Genomic DNA, 22,076 nt, shown 5'->3' on the forward strand with positions numbered 1-22,076 from the left:
ACGCACACACGCACACACGCACGCGACACCTGGTATTCCCAGGCAGTCTGACTTAGAAGACCAGAGTTTTATTCACTAGCATGATATATGTATATAATCAGGCCTGACCCTACTTAGCTTCCATGATCATGATGAAATCGGGCATGTTGAGAGCGGTGTATTTATAGGCTGCACAGCCATAGGCATAGTATACAGACAATAGTACCACAGTCTGTACATATAAGCTGAATATGTTACAAAAACAGTTCTATTTCGATAGTATACCCAAAACTTTTGTATAAAGTTAAAAAAGGTTTTATCAGTAATGCAGTTCCTAAATGTAAGCAGTAACTGCCCAGCTGGCACATACCAAGTCAGAGACTGGGACATCTGTCAACAGCCCAACAAGTAGGTTGTGGCTATCAACTACGGAAATAGGGATGTGGACTAAATTAATCTAATGAGTAGTGCCACTTTGGTCCCAATTAGTTTTGGTCACCCGTCCTGTACTGCCAACGGTAGGGAGTGACTGGGTTCATTGTGCCATTTGAAATGGCAAACTCCTATATAGCCATGTAAGGCACCAGGAGGGGAAACTTTATTATTGAAAAATGGTTTGCTGCAAGCTGTATTAGCAGCGTTTGTAAGTCATTAGTAATATTAGATTGGTGCGAGCATACCAGGGGCATACTACATAGTGCTACATTTCTGGGATCAGAAAGCAGCGCATAAAATTACAAGTACAGGGGACACATACAAACTCCACACAGCTAGGCCTGTGGTGGGAATCAAACCTACAACCTCAGCACTGTAAAGCAGCAATATCAAACACCGAACCATTCATGCTGCTGTGAGCTAGCAGGTCTAGAGTGTCCAAAATGCTTACATTTAAATTGACAACATTTTGCTGAGTATAACCCCACCAGTACATGGAGGAGGGGTTATCCAATATGGCGGCTGTATAAGAAAACCTGCGCAAAGTTTAAATGTATTCAAAACTGGTGCCAAGTTCACCTCAGTTAAAAATTAGTAAACCAGGAAGGCTGCACTCTTCGGAACCAAGTCTCCATGGGAACCGAAGGTGCAGGCTCCGGTCTAACTTACCCGCTCTGCCGCACAGCATTGTTCTGGTAGCAGCCATAAAGACTGTGCCTAATTTAAACTAAGCAGACCAGGAGCCAGCATAAGGCTGTGCTCCCAGTATTAACCCCAGGTAGAAACGGAGCCTAAGGAGCAGCCCAGTAGGCTGTGCGAGCCATTTTAATTAAAGCCGCAACTCACAGGTAGGGTGCCGTCATGGCCGGTGAGAGGGACCTCCATAGGGAGCGATTAGATGCCCAAGCACCCGCAGGTGTGGTGACCTTCTTCCAGGGCTGGGAGCGTGTTGAGGCAGGGGAGACTATGCCGGCTGCCGGCGATGTCCTAATCACGCTCCCCTAGAGTCTGATCCCATAAAAGGATTCAGGCTACAATAGGGAGAATATTAAAACTAGGAATTATTAAAAACCCTAAGCACCAAAATCTTTGTGCCTCTCCTGCAGACACTAATAACTGAGGAGCTACAGGAAAGACCTAAGTAGTTACGGGGTACCTAATCACCAGGGTCAGTGCTCCTCAGATGAGACGAAACAATCTTAACTGATGTTCTTTTGCTCACTTCACTACAACTGCTGAGGTCCCTGCACACACTTGTATTGCTGTATATAAAGTCAGCTTGCTGTAAACTCCAAACTGCACTGGTAGTTTTAAATCAGAAACAAGTACTCCAAACCATGCCTAAAATAACCCCTATATAGGTTGCTACTCTGTAAACAAATGTTTATGTATTCTTACCTAAATTGCAGTGTATATGGTCTACAACAGTGGTTCTCAAACTCTGTCCTCAGGACCCCACACAGTTCACGTTTTCCAGGTCACCCAGCTCGTGCACAGGTGTATTCATTACTCACTGACACATTTTAAAAGATCTACAGGTGGAGAGAATATTGCACTTGTGATTCTATGAGGATACCTGGAAAACATGCACTGTTTGGTGTCCTGAGGACTGAGTTTGAGAACCTGTGGTCTACAATAGGGACTGTATTGTATATGTATAGGTACAGCACTGTTCTGTAGACTGCACTGTACATTTACTACACAGTGTATAGTTAAGCACATTGTGGCATTACCTACATCAGAAGATAGTATTCTGTGCTTGGATCAGTATTCTCCTTGTATAGATTGCACTGTATATCATGTTGTATGTTCAGTTCAGCTCTCTCCTGATGTAGATTGCCCTGTTCATTATCGGTGTCATAGTCTGCTACTTAATATAGTTGGATACAGCGCTCTCCCTATGTAGCTTGCACTGTTTATTATCTACAATGTGTATATGTTATTCTATGCATTTGGTTACATTGCTCTCCCTATGTTATTTGCATCAGTGATAAGCAGTAACTGGGTGCATGAGCGATGCCGCCACCCAGGGCCTAGGAGGTGTCAACGATGCTGTATTTAAAAAGAGCCATCCAGAGCATACATAGGATAAAACGAGAACTCATACTACAGAGCCACTCCTCTTATTGGTAGTATTATTGGTGCCAAAATTACTTTATATCCAACTACCAGTTTTTTCATTCAACTACAGAATATGCCTGTCTCTCATCCACTAAGCTAGGTTTCCTTATATAAACAGACCCTAGTAAATGGCTTATAGATTTGTATGTACACTTTGTGAACTGCTCACAACCACACTTTATATTTTACCTAGTGCACAAAAAAGCACATTAAAATAGCTATATAGATGCAAATGGACCTTTACAAACTTCTAAAATAAAAAAATTGTGCTAATCTAAAAGCATAATGTTGGTCACTGAAAAAGGTGTAAGAAACAGGAGATAAAAGAAATGGTCATTACTTCTTACCTGTGAATGCTTGTTGCAAGTGAGGAGTCAAACTGGAGTGAGAGATTGTGGGTGTGTGTGTAGCGGTTGTCTGTAACCCTTTTAGTAAATCTAAGTAAAGAAGATTGAAAAAAAAGTTACTACAGAGGAAATTATCCAGGAAAAAAAGAAGGGATTAGTGTAACCTACATGGTGCTAAAACCATCAACAGTCGTTCAGTCCATTTAAACAACCAGATCTCTGATCATATCTAGCTACGCATGAGAAATATACTATTGAAAAGATGTAGACTTTGATTGGTGTAGAACTCTAACTGAATTAACAGATAGATGTTTTCTGCTGGCTTATGTCCTGCTAAATAGGCCAACATACCATTGGAATTTTAGGCCTGTGTGATTTGCGAAAATGGTTAATGGTTGATCTTGGCAATTTCCTCACAAAAATCAACAGGTCTATAGATTCTGGTGTTCACCAATTATATCAAGGTATATTTTAAACAGTTGAGAAAAAAAGTACACTGGACATGGATTTGCTTTGCTATGTAGTCGAATGGTATAATTGCTCCAAATAAGATAACAAAAAGGACTAAAGCTAGGTACACATTAGACTACTTGCAAACGATGCGATGTCGTCAACGATTTCCCCTGAGCTCCCGGGAAACGATCTAATGCATACACACTGTGCAATCTAACAAACAATATATCATGCATCATTTGGTGGTTAGTTTACTATATAATGTAACCATATCGCCTGGTCGTTCGATAGTGCGTACACACTGCACTATCTGCTGCAAATCGCTAACGAGACTGACAGATCTTCCTGCCTGTACAATATGCGACGAACAGGAGTGCACATAGTGCATACACACTGCACGATTTGAACGATTTGTTGTTCCGATGCGTCAGAATCGGCCAAATCTTTAAAAATATCGTCTAGTGTGTAGGGTCTCAGAATTCTGCAATCAAGGTGCTACAAAACCAAAATGAAAAAGCACAATTTTTGTTTTTGATGTTTCAGACACATAAAGTTATAAGAATAGTTGAAAACACCAACATTAATAAAATCTGCTTAAACCTGTAAAAAAAAGCTCTTACTCTGTGAGAGATTGTGGTGAAAAGCTGGTGAGGTAGAACCCGGGGACGTTACTGCACCAGCAGTGTCACTCCCAAAGCTGAGCAGCTCCAAAGGAAACGGGAATGGCATGGTGACAAGTCCACCCAACATGCCAAATGGGTTGAGCGATGCTGTTGTCACATTTGGGCTTGTTACAGACAGTGGTGATGTCATGAGGGTCAATGGAGAAGTATTTGCAAGTAAAGACGCTGCTGCGGACTGTAAGAGAAATTAAATATTAGTGCCAAGAAGCTCCAACACACAATTTGCTTCTATTTTATACAAACCAAGCAAGTTTTTCAGTGGCTATTATGTTCTAAAGTTAATAGCCTCAGACAAAAGAAACTGACTGGCAAGGGTGGCATTTACCCCCTGGACTCCTGTTCTTCCATGATTTGAGGTCTGCACATTACTCTGAACTGACACTTATTTCAGCAGGCAGCTATTTCATTTTAGATAATCAGACTGGGGGCCGTATTCAATTAGAAGCGAAAAGGTTTTGCCAATGAAGTCATTTCGCCAGGCGGAAAAGTATCTCCATATTCAATTCCAAATACTTTTCACGGACGCGAAAACGCAATGCAATGTAATTGGCGAAAAAGATTCACCTATGAATAGGTGGTGAAAAAAAGTGCAGAATTACAGTTTTGGGGTGCAAACGTCGGGAAACCCCTTAGCACCCTTGGGATAGCCTCCCAAAGCATAACTGCATCAAAAAAATCCTAAAAAAAAACTAACACCCCAAAAAATGACTTTGAAAAAAGGGGGCGAAAAAAATAAATCAAAGTCAGGGTACAAACTTAAACTAGCAAAATAAGCTTTTGGGGGGTCTGCAAGTATGGGGGAGGCGTTTTTTGGATTGCAGGTGCTTGCTGAAGGTGCGTTTTTTAAACTTCACTTTTGCGATTTTTAACCATGCTTGCACCCATTTTCATGCTTGCACCCAATTTGCTGGGACTAGTTATTTTCAACAAAAAAACAAAACTGCTAAATGCTATTCTTCACCCCTTGTGCAAAGACGCTAATCAGCAGCTATTGGGAGCATCTAAGTACCCCAAATACCTTCAGCAGGGCTATTCGGGGGCATCTAGATTGATCCCCAATGTTGGTGCATCTTTTGGTGGGTGTCAGGCTGATTTCCCCAAATCTGACAGCACTTTTTGCATCCTTTGGAAGGAATAGGGCGAGATTCGGGGCCACGCATGAAAAGTTCACATCCAATAGACACGAAGTCGGTGAAAAGTACATTCTGCCGACGGCTGCAAAATAAAAGCGGCTCATTGAATACGGCCCTGGGTCAGCAACGGCCAGTAACCACATTTTAGTTGTGGAAAGTCATACTGAGATATATAGAAGACTTAAGAAACCAAAGTTACTGTGTACCTAACCTGTACTTGCAATGTTTCTTTAATTTTATAGTGAGAGCAAAGTGACAGGTTATTCATTTGCTTATGAGTTTACCAACACCGCAATACCATTATAATGGAGATACAGCATACATCTGGACGGAATCGGTATGATTTACCGCCGGACATGAATCCCGATAGTGGCTGCCCGACATGGGTGAAAATTCCGATTGTCCCCAAGGTAAGTATTGACTAACCTAATTCTCTCCCCTAACCCTCCCTTAGGGGTGCCTAACCCTAATCCCCCCCCTTCCCCACCACCTAAACCTAAAGTCCCCCGGGGGGGGGGGGGTGTGCCTAACCCTAGCCCTCCCTCGCTCCCTCCCCCTAGCCTAACCCTAACCTCTCTTCACAATCTGCTCCAGATCACTGTCCAGGATGTTCTGTAACTCATGCAGTTCACCAATTTTGATTCCACACAGCATCATCATCATATTTTACATAAACAATGTCAGTGTTTTACAGAGAACGTGTAATCACTATCAACAGAACATTATATTAGATGTCTACTTTTCACAGGGCAAATGTTTGTCTACTGTATATAATATTGAAATGTGGTTTTGGTAACTGGTCCACTACTCTGTTAGTTTTATTAAACAAAGGGGACTCCTTCATATGTCTAACAATCCTCATCCAAGAAAATGTATCTACCCATAACTGAGCTGCAGAACACTACTATAATGTAGTAATACTTTGTATGTAAACATCTGCCCAGTAATGCTTAGTGTAGGTGAATATTCTATATGAAATAACTTTACTGTCTCATGTCTTTCAATCAGCATGTTGTATGTAAGTGTAAGAACCGGCTCTTTATCTGCATATACTGACAACGGCACCACTTTGTTTGAATACAAGATTTGTTGTCACTGATCATAGACATTCTCAAACACCAGCAGTTTTTATTCCTTATGTAAGGATCAAAGCAAGGCTTTAAAATGTGTAATTTTCCATGCATTTTCACCAACTCTATACATACCTTAAAACATTACTGGGTTTTTTTTTTTTTTTTTTTTTTAAAACACACTAATCTGGGCTCCATTAAATATATTATATCCAGAAAAAAAAATGAATGGCCAGATACATAATGGACAACACCCTATCCGGTCACCACAGATATATTAGCATTATACAAGTCAGTGATGGATATTTACAAAAAGGGTTCCACAGAGAACTGCACAGAAAAGGTGGTTTTAACCATAACAGAAATTAGCTTTTATTTTGTTATTTTTCCTTTGACATAAAATGACAATCTGGTTGTTATGTACAACATCGCTCTAACAGCTATGTGCTATTCTATATATGCCTGTCATCTCCTTTTCATGAGTTTCCATCCCGTGATCAGTAGGAAGCCGCTTGTTAGGTAAAAATAATTTCTATGAACTCTCATGATCATATACATTTAGCACAACAGTAAAATGTAGGTCTAATGCAATCAGATGTGAAATACTAATCACACATGTAATACAATTCTATTGTAAATTATAAACCAATATTCTCTCCATGACCAAGTGTACCTTTCTCAAGCAAAAATAAATCAATGATTTGCAAAAAGATTATTGCTTTATAAATTAATACATATGCAGTCCCGGCTGTTCTTTTGAGGGGATGTAGTCGGCATCCCGGCGTGTGGGATGCAGACGGTCTGAATACTGTCGCCGAGGTAAGTACCGAGGTGTTAGGGTTAGGCATTAGAGTTTGGCCCTGGGTAGATAGTGTTAGGCGTAGGCACCAGGGGAGGTGGGGGGGGGGGGGGTGTTAGAAAAATACTCACCGTTCTTTCTTATGGGTGTCGGGATTCTGGCTGTCGGGATGCCTCTGTCTGTATTCTGACCAGCGGCACCCCGACAGCTGGGATTCCATACCTAACCCCTTTTGAGCAACCTGGTTCAAGTCCCATTAGCTTCGCTGTGGACATAAGGTGCAGCCCTGTGTAGTCTTTCCTCAGTACCCGGAATCCTCCAGTCCTATGATGGCATGCATATCTTCTTTAGCAGAGTCTTTCCAAACACATGTTTTTTTTAATCCCAAATTAACTATTTTCAGATGCCCAGTCAAAGCATTGTAAAGAATGTCCAGAAGAGGAGTTGAACTGTGTTAGAATAGAAACCCTGTACATTCATTCACCACACTGCTTGCCACAAACAAACGGATTAACTTTAGAAGTGTATTCCCCACTTTACCAATTGCTTTTTCAGCATTTTAGGTAATCTTTATATCTTTAACTGGTAACTGCCCAACTTTCAACATATACAGACTGGCCCATCTTAAAAAAGTCCATGTGAATGGAAACATTACACAACATTGGTCTTACAGCTGATTGACCACATAATTCTAAAGTCAAATGTTGGTTGGACTATCCTTCAGTAAAACCTGGTCCCCAAATATTTACATGGTGATGTGGCGGCAAGGATGACTGGCAGGACACCAAACCTGCAAACACTAAATGCTGCTTCGCTCACTCCGGTATGTTCCCTGTGAACAAGCAGCAAGTATGAAAGGTAACCAGCAGTAAAGCTCCGTACACATAGAGCGACTTAACGACCAGACGATTGTCTGATCGTTTTCTGATGGTCCTGCATGTGCATCCAGCAACCTCCCAACTACTATAACGATCGCGTGTCCCTATAGTAAACAGGCTAACATGGTCGATATCGACCATGTTGACCTGCATGCACGGGCGATGGTCGATATCTATATCGGCCATCGTTTGGTTGTTTGAGGGGGCCAAAAATAGAACGATATGAACGATAACGTTCATAGTGTCCTGTTTAATCGTGCTGTGTGTATGCAGCATAAGGAAACATCAGGAAGTCTGCAGTAGTAAACAGAGCAGCAATGGGTTATAAAGGACATTGGGAGTAGTCACTGGATATCCTGTACCACCATAGCACTTACTGGCAGATCGAATACTTGCTGTACAATTTTTAAACTTTATGACTACTAGTAATTTTATTCTTCACATAATACAGTACAAACCATGCTTCTTGGTAATTTTTGTGCATACTACTGAGAATTTAACATTTCAGGATGTATCAAGAGAAAACTGCAAAACAAGAATGATTAATAATTACTATTAACCACTTGCCTGGAATGGTTGCATCATTTGCGACCACGCGAGGCTGTGCATTACCTTACATGGACGCAAACAATGCAACCAGTCAGACTCTCCCACTGGGCAGCAGCCGGAAGACAGCCGCCAATGGAAAAAGGGACATCTCAGCATCCCTGAAGCCTCTCCAAGTGTTTGCTGTGCTGCAGATTACTGCTGATCAGGCAGGCCAGCAGCACCTGGATGGCTACAGAGAGAAGCAACCGCAGGGAAAATGTAAATGATTCAGCCTTCAGCCCTCCAGAATAGACCCAGTGGCTGCAGAGAGGAGAAGCCGCTGTGGAAATGTAAAGTTGCAATGTCCCGATGATCATTATTCTGATATAATTTTTTTGTTATCGACCGATGATATATTAATGTGTTTTATATAAATTTTATAAAAAAATATATATATATTTTTAAGTTTTAAACAGATGTTCTTGACCTAATTCAATCATAAAAAAAAATCCGACAATTTATGGGGAATTTTTGGAAAATTATTATACAGTGAAATGGTAAAAAAGTATATTTTTAAAATATATTTTATTTAAAAAAAAATAATGCCTAGGCGGTATCTCACCATTCGTGTTCATAGACCCCATTTAAAATCACTTTCCTTCCCCCCATTGGCAACAGAACCACCCCCCCCCCAGTTGTCATAAATCCTATTAACAGAAAGACCCACACCCCCTTAGTAAAAGAATCACTATGTTATAAACCAACCTCCATGTAAAAAGAGTTTTTGCACCACCACCCCCTCCTTCTCTCCCACTGCAACAAGTGTCATTTGTTTTTACCAAATCCCCTTCCTCCAGCATCATATTACTTTACCCCTTCCCCACTGATAGTAGATCCACACCACATGGGGGGCATTACTCCCTCCCCCACATGCAGAGCGCAGCGGAGCGTGTGTCAGGGAGGACTGAGCATCAGTCTCCCTGCTGCAGCAGATATCAGCCAAAAAGTGCTAAGGGGAAACAAAGTTCCCCTCCTCCCACTTTGGTCCCCGATGCATGCGCTCCAGAATACTGCATTCTTGAGCGCGATTCCAGCAGTGATGTCAGCGGTCACAGACCGCCGCATCACTGCAGGGAGTCGGAGTAGATCAGTTATGCACATGTGTAGAACGGATCTCCTCTTCAAAAACTGGGAGACACAGCGGGGTGGCGCGATCACATTGGATGTGACCTTGTTAGCTGGAGCACAGCTGGCTGTGGTCGCATCCCATGCAACTAAGCCAGTTAAGTGGTTAAATTAAATGTAAAAAAAATATATATTTAGATTTTTTTTTTTTTTTAAAGAATTTGACTGGTTTTGCCAGGATACAATTGTCAGTTAAGTAATTAAAGGGCCATTATTTATAGGCAAAACTATATTGGTTGGCTTTGCCTATTATTCTGAATATAAAATAGCAAGAACAAATGATATTCAGAAAAGGGAGCTAAGCCTTTGTAAAGACCTGGAGCAGTGAAGTAGTCTACAAATTAAATGAAATGCCAAATTTCCCTGCTCCTACTGGCGCACACAAAAAAATTAACAAGCAAAATGAGAAATATTCAACGAGGGAGCTTCAAAAGTGGCAGCATGTACTTCAAGCAGCTGGCTAAAACCACAATTTAGCAAAGCAAGTACAGAGAGAAAAATACTGAGGTAAAACGCTAGTCCAACATACAAAAATAATACTCACTCCAGGGCACATTTTAGTTTCGAAGGGCACAATTTTAGACGCGATGCCTCGTTGAAGCTTTTACAGTATATTCAATTATCGAAATAAGTATACTGTACTCAATCAGCATACGAAATGCTATGATGCAACTGCAGCAGCTTTTTTCCATGCCAAGTACAGTTTACAGACTCATTCGCACATAGGTATACAAGTGTTGCATATCAAATTAATTAGCATAATCTCCTGACGCTTCCTTGTCGTGTTGCATCCAAGAAAACAAAACAAAAAAACACACGACGCTAGCAGAGTTGCACGAGACCTGGCAGCTCACTCACATCAGGCATGTCGTGATGCGTAGCGTATTGAGGCTAGATGAGTAAGGATACATCTGTACGTACTGAGTCAGACTATCTGCTGTCTTCTGAGTCGCCACTTATTACTTTCATCTGCTTCATAGCAGCAGGTGATTAGAATTATCCCAATTAATCAATAGTTTTACCAATAAAAAGGACACCATTAGACAGACGCTATCCTTGACAAAGGGCGCAAGCCTGAAACGCATTGGAAGCCACAGACCGTGAAAAGTCATCATACCATGCCGCTTGAGCAAGTGACCAAGACACTCACGAAGCGAACCTGCCAAGAACGGTGAACTAGACACATACAGAGGGAACCAGTCAGCATACGGCGAATAATGGCAGAAAAGGTAGGCAGATATAGGGACAGCTAGTTAATTCCAAATCTGCAGCTTTTCACGCAAGGCCAGTACCGACACCATTGGAACCCCTGTACTTCCCAGCACGGACTATGGCCCTCATTCAGAGCCGCTCGTTAGCGGCAGTACGCTCGTTCCGAGCGATGTTTGCACATCTGCGCATGCGTACGCTTTTTAGTACGCATGCGCGAACCAGTCAGTGCGGCCGAAAATCCTTTGTACGCTATATAGCGAGTGCCTGCTATTTTGAGTGACAGAATGAGGCGTATGTGGGTGGTAACAGGGGAAGGTGCTTGAAAATGGGGAGTGGAGATCCGAACGCAGGCGTGCTTAAAGGTCAAAACGGGCGTTTTATGGGTGTGTATATTTAAAACAGCAGCGTCATTGACCACGTCACTGGGTTATTTTATAGCCAGAACTGCTCGCAAATTTGTGGTAGCAAACACCAACCACAAGAATAGCGAGCAGTTCATACGCTGGTCGATGTACTCGATTAATCTAATAAATAGCGGACATGACGTAGGATGCGTGCGGCCAGGGGGCGTTTTTAACAAATAAACGAGCGTATGTTTTGCTCGTTCGTTCAGACTTAGAGGTGTGAACAGACTGCAATGTGCGTACGGATCATTTGAATAGCCACCCCTTGTTTTTAAACGAACGACCGCAAATAGCGAACGGCTCTGAATGAGGGCCTATATACACTATAAAGGCTATAAACATTTTTATACTAACTTTTTTCCCTTTACAGGTATTGCATACTCTTCTTAGTTTAATAATATTAGGTTTCATGTTTTAATTTTAAATTTATTTTTATTTTATTTATTTAATCTATTTGGTCTAATTTATAGTATTTTACATTTCCCATCATTTACCTAGTTTTTTTTTCTACAATTCCTTCATTTTTATTTCACACCAACTCAAGCGAACCTTTTTTATATTATCTTTGCTCACACATCAATTCAGAGACGTCCACATATCTAGACAAGGTTCTAATTTTTGCTTTTGTCAGACATGTGAAGGATATCCTAACAATCATGAATCTATTTTGATTGACATTAATACAGTGTTTGGGACACTGATTTCCTATCTCCATGGGAGATCTTCCTTATCTATATGTTGAACCAGTGCTTATTATTTTACCTCAGTATTTTTCTCTAAGTACACAGATAAAAGGTCACTCGTCACAGTAGGGGATGAACACGGGAGGGGTTTCAGACATGAGAAAATGTTTAAAAAGTTCCCAAACTCCTGTCTGAGTGCCCTATACCTCCATGGTTCCAGTATCCCTCAATAGGATGATGGAGAAAACGCTCCATAAATTAGCTATAAATATTACCTTAAAATATTTAGCCAAAGATTTTTGTTCACACAAATTCATAGTTTATTGTATAGTGCCACTATATTATGCAGCATTCGACAGAGGATATTTACTCATCGTTTTTGTGTTACAAATATTACTTCAACCCTCAAAGAAGTCAAGATATTAGTCGTATTACAAATTACACAGATCGTTCCAGACAGTATTCTGATTGCAAATAAGTACTCTTAAAAGTAATTTTTAAAACTTATTAACAAAATAAAAAAAATCTGTTTGCATAAATATACAACCCCTGTGTTGTGGAAGCTTCACAAGATGAAATACACAGATTAAAGATTTCCATAACAAGGAGATTTGTGCGTTCACCTGTTAAATCCTTTTCTTTAATTCCATACAGGGCCGGCTCTAGGGGTGTTCGACCTGAGCAGTCGCACAGGGACGCCACCCATAGAGGGTGCACCCCTCCCCAACATCCCGATTTCAGCGGGACATTACTGTCCCGCTGTTCCACCCGTGGGCCGAAGTGGCCCGCGGGTGGTTAAATCAGGAGGTTGGGGACCCCCCACTGCTGCGGCGGTGCCGGACACTAGAGACTCTGAATGGATGCTGCGCGCATGCGAGCGGCATCCATTCAGTGACTGGTGAGGGCTGGGGGAAGCCCAGCTAGTAAGGCTCCACCCCTGCCTGACGTTATTTGGAGGCAGACACACCTCCTAATAATGTCCCGTAGGGGGCTTGGCCTATGGTAATTAGGCCACAGACCCCATTTCGGTCACGCGCTGCGAATATAGGGCGCTCTGGAGGGGGCCGGCACAGGGTGCTCCGACCCCTGGAGCTGGCCTTGATTCCATAGGGGACACAGGCGCTAAGCTGGGTATAGGTTGGTCAGGTGGGATGTAGTCTGGGCACCATATAGTTAACTTTGTTCTACATAGTCCAGGCTCCCCCTACCCCTATACCCCAACCACAGGCACCATAGTTAAGTTAACAAGCCTAATGCCAGGAACGAGAAGGAGGAGAAGAAAGACTGGCATGCACTCAGGTCCAAACACACAAGAAATGTGAACAGGAAAACTGGAAGCAGAGCAAAGCCCCGCAAGCCAGGTGCGTCATGGTGGGAGCCCTATGTCCCCTATGGAATCGAAGCAAAGATTTAACAGGTAAGCACAAAAATCAAAGGGTACATGGAAATTTGGCTGCGCTTATACACCACTACTAACAGTTTCTACAGAATTTTATAAAAAGTAATTTCCTAAGAGAGACGTAGTATGCAAATGTATAATGTACAAACAATACATATAATAAAACAGTGACAAAAAAATGAAATATAGAATAAAAGATACAAAAAAAATACCAAAAAAATACTAAAAAAAACCCCAAAAAAATACTAAAAAAAAAAGTGAAAAATGAAGTCTTTAGGACAAGATCCTAAACCTAAACTGTTTGTGAAGAGCCTGTACATGTAAAGAAATGCATTAAAGGCTTGTATTATGATATGGATCCGTTTAGTTGGTTGTAAACAATATAGCTGTATTATTTATGCACTTGCACATGTATTCAGAGTCACTGAATATATAAAAAAAAAAACAATTGGATTATGATCCAGGATATTTAGACGTCGGGAATTTTTTAAAAGTTGTAATTATTCATTGTGAAGCTCATTAGGGCTCGAAGTTAAGTAATGGCTGATGTAATTTTTGTTATGCCACAATAATATAAAATCATTTGGTTTGGAAAAAAAAAAAATCTCCTTTTCTTCTTCCTCCATAGGCTCTATGCTGGGACGTCCCTAAGCTATTCCCCTAAGGGAGGGGCGCTCCTGGGCTGCGCTGACGACTCTCTGCCCAAAAGCCGCATCAGGGGAGGCAAAGGTGTCAAAGGAATAGAACTTCAGGAATGTATTGGCAGAGGAACATGTGGCCGCCATACATAGTTGTCTCGCAGAGAAGCACCACGTCGCACTGCCCACGAAGTTCCCACCGACCGGGTTGAATGAGCCCTCACCACAGACGGTGCAGAAAGGTCCGCCGCAGCAGAAGCATGGCGAATAGTCAAACGGATCTATCTGACCAGCGTTTGCTTAGTAGCCGGGCCAGTCCTGTTTACGAAAGTCATACAGGACAAAGAGCAGCTGTCTAACCCAAGTCCTTTGTCCTGTCCACATAAATCCAGAGAGACCGCATGACATTCAAGGAGGCCTCCTTCGGAGAAGAATCCGGAACCTGGAAAGCAGGAATTACAATCTCTTGATTGATGTGAAACCTGGAAACCACTTTAGGAAGGTAGCCTAGTCGCCTTCAAAGGACCGTTCTGTCCTGGTGAAAGATGAGAAATGGAGAGCGACAGGACAATGCACTCAAGTTCGACAACCGCCAAGCAGAAGCTATGGTAAGAAGGAAGACAGTCGTCCAAATAAGCCGTCTAATGTCCACTGTGTAAAAAGGCTCAAAAGGCAGAGACTGAAGGGCCCTAAGAACAAGAGACAAATTCCAAGGAGCCACTGGCAGTACAAATGGAGGTTGTACGTGGAGGACACCCTAAAGAAAGGTCGCAACTTTAAGCAACAGCGCAATCTGTCTCTGAAAGAACAGAATGGCTGAAACTTTTAGAGAAGCAAGGCAGAGGCCAAAATCCAGACCCGTCTGCAAAAAGGAGAACTCGAGAGAGTTGGAATGACCTGAGGTTAAGATTCCTAGCCGAACGCCAGTCAAAGTAAGTCCTCCAAACCCGATGGTAAATTCTAGCAGAAGAGGGATTACGGGCATTGAGCATAGGGTTAATAACTAACCTGGAGAACCCCTTAGCGCTCAAGACTGATGTCTCATGAGCCACCCCGTCAAAGCGAGACGGGCCAGATCTGGATGAAAGTACGGGCCCTGAGACAGAAGATCTGGCCGCAGTGGAAGACGCAGAGGAGCGTCGAAGGAGAGGCCCTGAAGATCCACATACCACATCCTTCGTGGCCAATCGGGGAGCCACCAGGATTCACCGTGCCACCCTCGAACTTCAATTTCCGGAGGACCCGTGGAATCAGAGATATTGGAGGGAAGATGTACTGGAGCGGGAAGGTCCACTGAACTGCCAGAGCATCTGCCAGAAAAATGTCGGAACTCTGGTGAGAGCGCAGTACCTCGAAACCTGGTGATTGTGTCGAGACAACATCATGTCAATGTCCAGCAAGCCCCAGCGAAGAACCAGGAGTTGAAAGACGTCCAGATGTAGGGCCCATTCGCCCAAATGAACGTGTTGATGGCTTAGGAAGTCCGCTTCCCAATTTTGCACTCGGTAAATGCAAACCTCTGACAGGGACGGAAGATGCCTTCCCACCCACAGGAGAATGTGACTGACTTCCCTCATGGAGGCGCGACTATCGCCTTGATGGTTTATGTAGTAGACAGCCATCGCGTTGTCGGACTGTACCTGGACATGGAGACTCCGAAGAGACAAAGCCCGACACAGAGCCCTGTAAACCGCTCAGAGTTCCAGAATGTTGATCGGCAATTGGCTCTCTTGAGCTGACCACTAACCCTGAAAAGTCTGCTGAAAGGATACTGCCCCCCCATCCCTGAAGACTTGCGTCGGTGGTGAGGAGGACCAAGTCCTGAACCAAAAAGAGAGGTTCCCTGGTCAGATGGGACCCCTGGAGCCACAAGAGGAAGTGACGCACTTCCTAAGAAAGAACAATCATCTGAGACCTGAGCTGTAGATGGGATTTGTTACACTGGGCTAGAATCTCCAACTGGAGAGGCCAGGAATGAAACTGGGCATACTCCATCATGTCGAAGGTGGAGACCAGAGAGCCCAAAATCTGCATGCAAGAGTGAATTGACACCCGGTGGTGATGCAGAAACAAACAAATCTTGGACTATAAACCCTGAACCTGGTCTGCCAGGTGGAACACCCGCTGAGCACTGGAGTCCAGCAAGGTCCCCAAATGCACCATTTCCTGAGAGGGAGTCAGAGAGAATTTCTTCCAATTCATGACCCAACCGTGGGCCTGGAGAAGATCCAACGTGCTTCCCTGAGAAGCTCCTGAGACTGGGTCAGGAGAAGCAAGTCGTCCAGATAGGGGAATTCAAATATTTCCCAGCTCCGAAGATGAGCAGCCATTACCTTTGTAAAGACACGAGGAGCCATGGAAAGTCCAAATAGCAAAGCTCGAAATTGGATATGGTACTCCTGGACCGCAAACCTGAAGAATCGCTGACGACCAAGATGGATGGAACTTGCAAATAGGCATCCTGAATGTCTAAGGAGGCAATGAAGTCCCCCAGCTCCATGGCTAGAATAATGGAGCGAAGCAATTCCATTCAGAACTTGGGAATCCTCAAGCACCTGTTGAGAGACTCTAGGTTGAGAATTGGTCGGAATGACCAGTTCAGCTTGCGAACCAGAAACAGACTGGCATAGAAGCCTGTGCCCTGCTGAGACGCGGGAACCGGAACAATTACTCTGTACGCCAGCAGAGAGCTAGCAGGCGCAGCTGAAGGGGCCTCCTGCTGTGAATTTGTAAAACAGAGAACAAAAGACCATCGTGGCCCAGAACCTGCGAAGAAAACCGCAGCACAAGCCCTACAATTACCCAGCATAGAAGCAAGAACCCCACACACCAGAGCAAGAACTGCGATGTGCCAATAGGGCAGAGCAGAGAACGTAAATGCATCACAAATAGAAAAATACGTGGGGCTATGTGGAGAGATTATGCAAAGTACATTAAACAGTCAAAACACACAAAAATTCAATGCAATAAAAGAAGGCAATAAGCACTCAAAAAACGCCCCAAGAGGGGAGGGAGGAGCTATAATGTATAACATGACCGCTGAGGGAGAGGAACACAGGGAGACCAGGAGACTGCACTCTCCAGAGACAAGCTGAAACTACAGGTACTTTGAAAATGGTCGCCCAGCGTCTGTGAGGATGGGATAGAGAGAGGAGGAGTGACCCTGGAACAAAATGCCTCTCATGAGGGAAAGCGGGGAGGGGAAGGGAAGGCGCTCGCGGGGAGGGGAAGGCACCCGCGGGGAGGGCCTACCTGTCCCCATGCTGCACATTGCGGCTCCATAGCTCCAGACAAGATGCTGACCCAGGCGGCAGCACTGCGGCCGCAGGCGTTGGGGTGATGGAGCAGCAGTGAGGGCATCCTCCAAGATGCCTAGTGATGCATACTCATAAAAAAGTAAAAATAAATAAATCAATAAAAACTGCAAAAGCAGCCTGCATAGCTTACACTGTGTGCCTCATGCTGCAGGCACCAACAAAAAAAAAAAAAAACTAAGGTGTCTGTGGCTGGATATACGGGGAGGAGGGAGCCTGAGCTGTAATGAACAATGTTAACTGTGTGGTGCCCAGGCTCAATCCCGCCAACCTATACCCAGTGTAGTGCCTGTCCCACCCATGGAGGAAGAATAAAATTAAACTAACATTTATAGACAAAAGGCCACCTAAGTAAATAACTTGATTATACTGTGAATCTGCATGAAAGCTGTGAAAATAAAACTAAAGAACATTCTAAGCATTCTAAAAGTGGGTACACATTAGACAGGGGTTGTCCAATCCAGCAGATCGGGCCAACATATCGTCTACATCGTATAGTATGTAGCCAACTTTGCCCCTTGCGCGCTCCTGTGGAGTTGTTAATCGCATCAACAGATCTGCAGTACATGCTGCTCAATCTGTCAATGTGATGAACAACGCCAGGCAGGTGAATGGAGCTGGTGCCAGTCATATCAGGCGGTCAGGCACTGGATAATGTAATGTGTACCGGCCGCTCGATATGTCGGCACGTCAGCCGTCGCATTTGCTGGGTACACACATCGTTAAGTGTGTACCCAGCTTAAGTAAAAGAACTTTATAGACATGAAGAATACAGTAAAAAGCAACTAAATAATATCCTTGGATTTTCCAGCGAAAAAATGGAAGCTGCATCATACCAGACACAATGCTGTACCTCAAAACTCAGCAACAGAGGAAGGAGACTACTTGAGAGAAGCCATAGAGGCCAACTATTACTTTGAAGGAGCTACAGAGTTTATTGGCAGAGACTGGAGAGAAGGTGTACCAGTTAGCCATATCAAGAGCTCTGCATGCAACTAACCTGTATGGGGAGGGTGACTAGAAGGAAACCATTACTGAAGAAAAAAAACACATCAAATCAGGTATTTAGTTGACAGAAAATAGTAGTGACCCAGCTAAAATGTCAGATAAGGTTTTATTGTCATGAAACAAAAAGGAGATTTTTGACCCCAATTCAAAACGCTGTGTGTTGTATTGGTGTTTGCTGAGGATTGGGAACACCACTCCAATGCTACGTCCCGAGTGGGAGGGATCTAATGAAGAGTGAGCACAGGTGCCTGTTGCTGTGACTCCAACTGTCAATCACAGATAGAAAATGATTGACAAGCTAGACTGTGCGCATTGCAAAAGGGGATAACACTGGTCTTGTTAAAATTGAAGGACAGATGGAGGGTGCAAAACACTGGGAGATAACCTGTTTGTCTGCTAGAAAACTGAAGCTTTGGAGAAAGTTCACCTTTCAGCAGAACAGTGATCCCAAACACAAAAGCAATACTGGCGTGGTTTAACAAAACAATGGTTAAGTCAATCGAATTGAAAATCCATGGTACTATTTGAAAACTGCTGTTCACAAGAGTCATCCATCCAACCTGAACAACTCTGGACCAAATCTGCATGGCAAAATGGGCATAAATCACTCCCAAACAAGTGTGCAAACCTGGTAGAATCTTATCCCAAAAAGACTTAAAGTGGTTATTGAAAGGTAGTTCTACTGTGTACTACTCTAAATACTTATGGAAGCCAAATTTTTCATTTAATTTTAATCTGCAAACAAATGAAAAATTAGGAGTTTGAAAACTTACTTTATAGAACCTACTGTGCAAATTACTTTTTTAATGCAACCTAAAAATTCAACATATTGCTCTAACTTTTTCGAGCCTGTGAGAGATAACACACACACACACACAGTGTGCCGTGCACTGCTGATTTCAAAGGGGCAGAATGCACCCTGCCCTTTTGACGGCACCCTGCTAAAACATGGCGTCTCCACCCACGAGCGCCGGTGAATAGATGATATATACAGTATAGATAGAGAGAGATATATATGTGTGTGTTTGTATTTGGCTATGAAGCGTAAGTAAATGCAGAGGCACCCTTCCCCTGGGAGTGTTAGGGTTAGGCTGCGGGGAGTGGGGGTTAGTATTGGACACCACCGGGGGGAGGTTAGGGTTAGACACCCCCCCAGGAGGGTTAGGTTCCCCCCCCAGGAGGGTTAGGTTTAGGGTGCGGGGTTATTCAGCCTCGGAGATACCCAACCCCTTAGTATTCTCAAACCCAGTCCTCAAGGCACTCTAACAGTCCAGGTTTTAAGGATATCCATGCTTGAGCACAGATGGTTAAATAAAATTGACTGAGGTACTTCACTGATCAAATGGTTTCATTGTGCCACAGAATAACAGTTTACAAGTAAAATACAGTAAAGATAAATGCTTTTAAAGTACACAACTTGTAGTTTTTGGTTAAGCCCACACTAATAGATTAGTTCATAATTATTGATGTTTTTAAAGTAAACTTATTTTTATAAAAAATGTGGAACTACACTTTCTTTCATGGACTTACCTGTACAGTAGCTGCTGTAACTGGAGAACCTGAGGCAGATGGTTGTCTGTGAGGCATTAGCTGTTTTGTAGCACCCAGTGCTCCACTCACTGTTCCCCCAGAAAGGTGAGTCCTATTTGTAACATTAGAATTTTGATTGGCTCTGCTGATGGGTACATGTAGCACAGAACTAGGGACTGTGGTCTTAAGAAGTCCAGATTGTGAATGATTCAGTGACTTAGGAGATGGGTTGGATGATTTTGTAGATGGGCTAGGTAGTTTTGGAGACGGGCTTTGCATTTTTGGAGATTGACTGGACATTTTTGGAGATGGGACTGGAGATGAAACAAGCATTTTTGGGGAAGGGCTTTGTTGCCTGTTAACAGGTGTGACTGATTTGGGAGATGAGCTAGGGATCTTGGGAGATGCAGAGGTATTTCTGACTCCCTGAATAACCACTGTACCTCGGACAGAAGAAATGGGGCTGACCGTGGGTGAAGGACGTCCAATATTCATTCCACTGGCCAGCTTATGATGCTGAGTATTCTGGGAGACAGGAGTACCTGAACTGGAAGAACTAGGAGACGTGGTAGGCTTGGGTGAAGGGGCCATGGTATAAGGAGACTTGAACCCAGGATTTGAACCTTGTGAACCCACATTTTTTGCCATAAAGTTAGTAGAGGTAGAAGAGGCAGCTGTTCGAGATACTGGTGTATGTTGACTGCTACCTGGAGATGGTGATGAAGGAGGTCTGTAAGAAACTACTTTTTCAGGTGTCTTGATAACTGGCGATGTAGAAGAGATCTGGGGGCTGCTGGTCAGACGCACAACAGGGTTAGTATGAGATTTGCTTATAGTCGCTTGCAAAGGCGTAACATAATTTTGTTGAAGTGGTGGATGGACCTTGACTGCCTGCAAGGAAGAAGAGTTCTGTACTTGTGAAGAGGATGAAGAAACATGGGCATATGACGAAGATGTTAATGGTGCTGAAGTGGATGAAGAGGGAGTGGAGGAGAAAGCACATGATGCTTTGGCCTGAGAAGCAGAAGAAGCCTTCACTTTAGCAGGTGTAGAGGACGATGAAACTTCAGCTTGCAAAGACCTTTGCATTCCTTGCTGAAGAAGCTTAGCAGGCAGTGGTTCCAATGATACTTTGGGATTCTGAATAGAAGAACCTGCAATGAGCCCAGACACCACTGTTGAATGAGCTGTTGCAAGATCCTGGGGTTTCTTTGGTACAGGGGCCGAGTGGCCAGCAATGAGACTTGACGTGTGCTGAGGAGGATCAGCCTTTTTAGGTCCACCCAATGGTAACTTGCTCATAATGGAAGCAAGTTTTTCCTCTCTCAGGGCAACTCTTGGACGAGAGGTGGGAGTTTCTGTGTGAGAACTGGATGATGCAGCAGATCCATTGTTAAGCACAGCCAGAGCTTCAGAGACAGACTCTAATGAAGGAGTTTTGAAGGAAAGATCTTCATCCAATGAGTCATCTAGGCAAATAGTCTCAGAGTTTGGTGTGCAAGCAGAGCCAATAGGACCACCAGTAGGTGTAACTGCATTTAGAGAAGGAGTACGAACCACAGTAGAGATTGGCGTGGAAGTCTTCTGCTCCTTTTTAGGGCTTGATTCCTAGAAAGCAGGGGGTGGAAAAACAGAAGAAAAGGCTATGAATAAGCAGACAGACAATCAACACATGTAGATATTGTGCAAACTAAACTACTAAATGTAAATCTGAAAGTTTTGCTGTAGCACTAACACCTGTATTCCCAGTAAATGAAAATAAGTAGAAACTTAAAAAAATAAATCATTTCAACATACCTTTGCCTTGGGTTTAGGTGCCAAAATAACTTTTTTCTTGGCTCTGTGAATAAAGCAGAACATTTGTATTTTATTTTAAATGCATCCCTGGTCTTTGCTCATGATGACTGTGGTAAAATACTTATTAATTATGGGTATTACATGAACTATATCTTGTTAAATTAAATACAATGGAATTTTGATTTCAACTACACCAATTTGTGATTTCAGTTAAAAAAAAAATTACAAAAAAAAAAAAAAACACTAACTTGCATTTGCTGTGTAGCAAATATCCCTTTCAGACCCGGAAAATTTCCTACTCAGACCCGGGAATTTCTCCTGTGCAAATTTCCGGGTATTTGGTTTAGACGCCCCTTTCACACTACAGCTTCTACCCAGGAAATTCCCGGGTAGCACCATTCAGACATAAGCAAGGTCTTCCAGTTTTTAAGATTACCTGCCTCTCCTCTGCCCTTCCTAGCTTACCCCCCCCCCCCCCCT

The 22,076-nt window shown here is 43.2% G+C and overlaps 1 protein-coding gene across 2 annotated transcripts in view; it reads right to left on the reverse strand.

The window, feature by feature from the left end:
* UBN2 (ubinuclein 2) overlaps positions 1 to 22,076 on the reverse strand; it is an 85,605-nt gene that overhangs the window by 10,554 nt on the left and 52,975 nt on the right. For both annotated transcript variants that reach the window (XM_088468037.1, XM_088468036.1), the window contains 4 exons: positions 21,597 to 21,639; positions 19,800 to 21,407; positions 3,956 to 4,193; positions 2,883 to 2,972 (listed from right to left, as the gene is read on the reverse strand). In XM_088468037.1, the coding sequence (XP_088324163.1) occupies positions 2,883 to 2,972; positions 3,956 to 4,193; positions 19,800 to 21,407; positions 21,597 to 21,639 (1,979 nt within the window). The remainder of the gene's footprint in view (positions 1 to 2,882; positions 2,973 to 3,955; positions 4,194 to 19,799; positions 21,408 to 21,596; positions 21,640 to 22,076) is intronic.

Source organism: Taudactylus pleione, unplaced genomic scaffold, assembly GCF_031769625.1.
Source record: "Taudactylus pleione unplaced genomic scaffold, aTauple2 ptg000080l, whole genome shotgun sequence".
NCBI classification, from domain to species: Eukaryota; Metazoa; Chordata; class Amphibia; order Anura; family Myobatrachidae; genus Taudactylus; species Taudactylus pleione.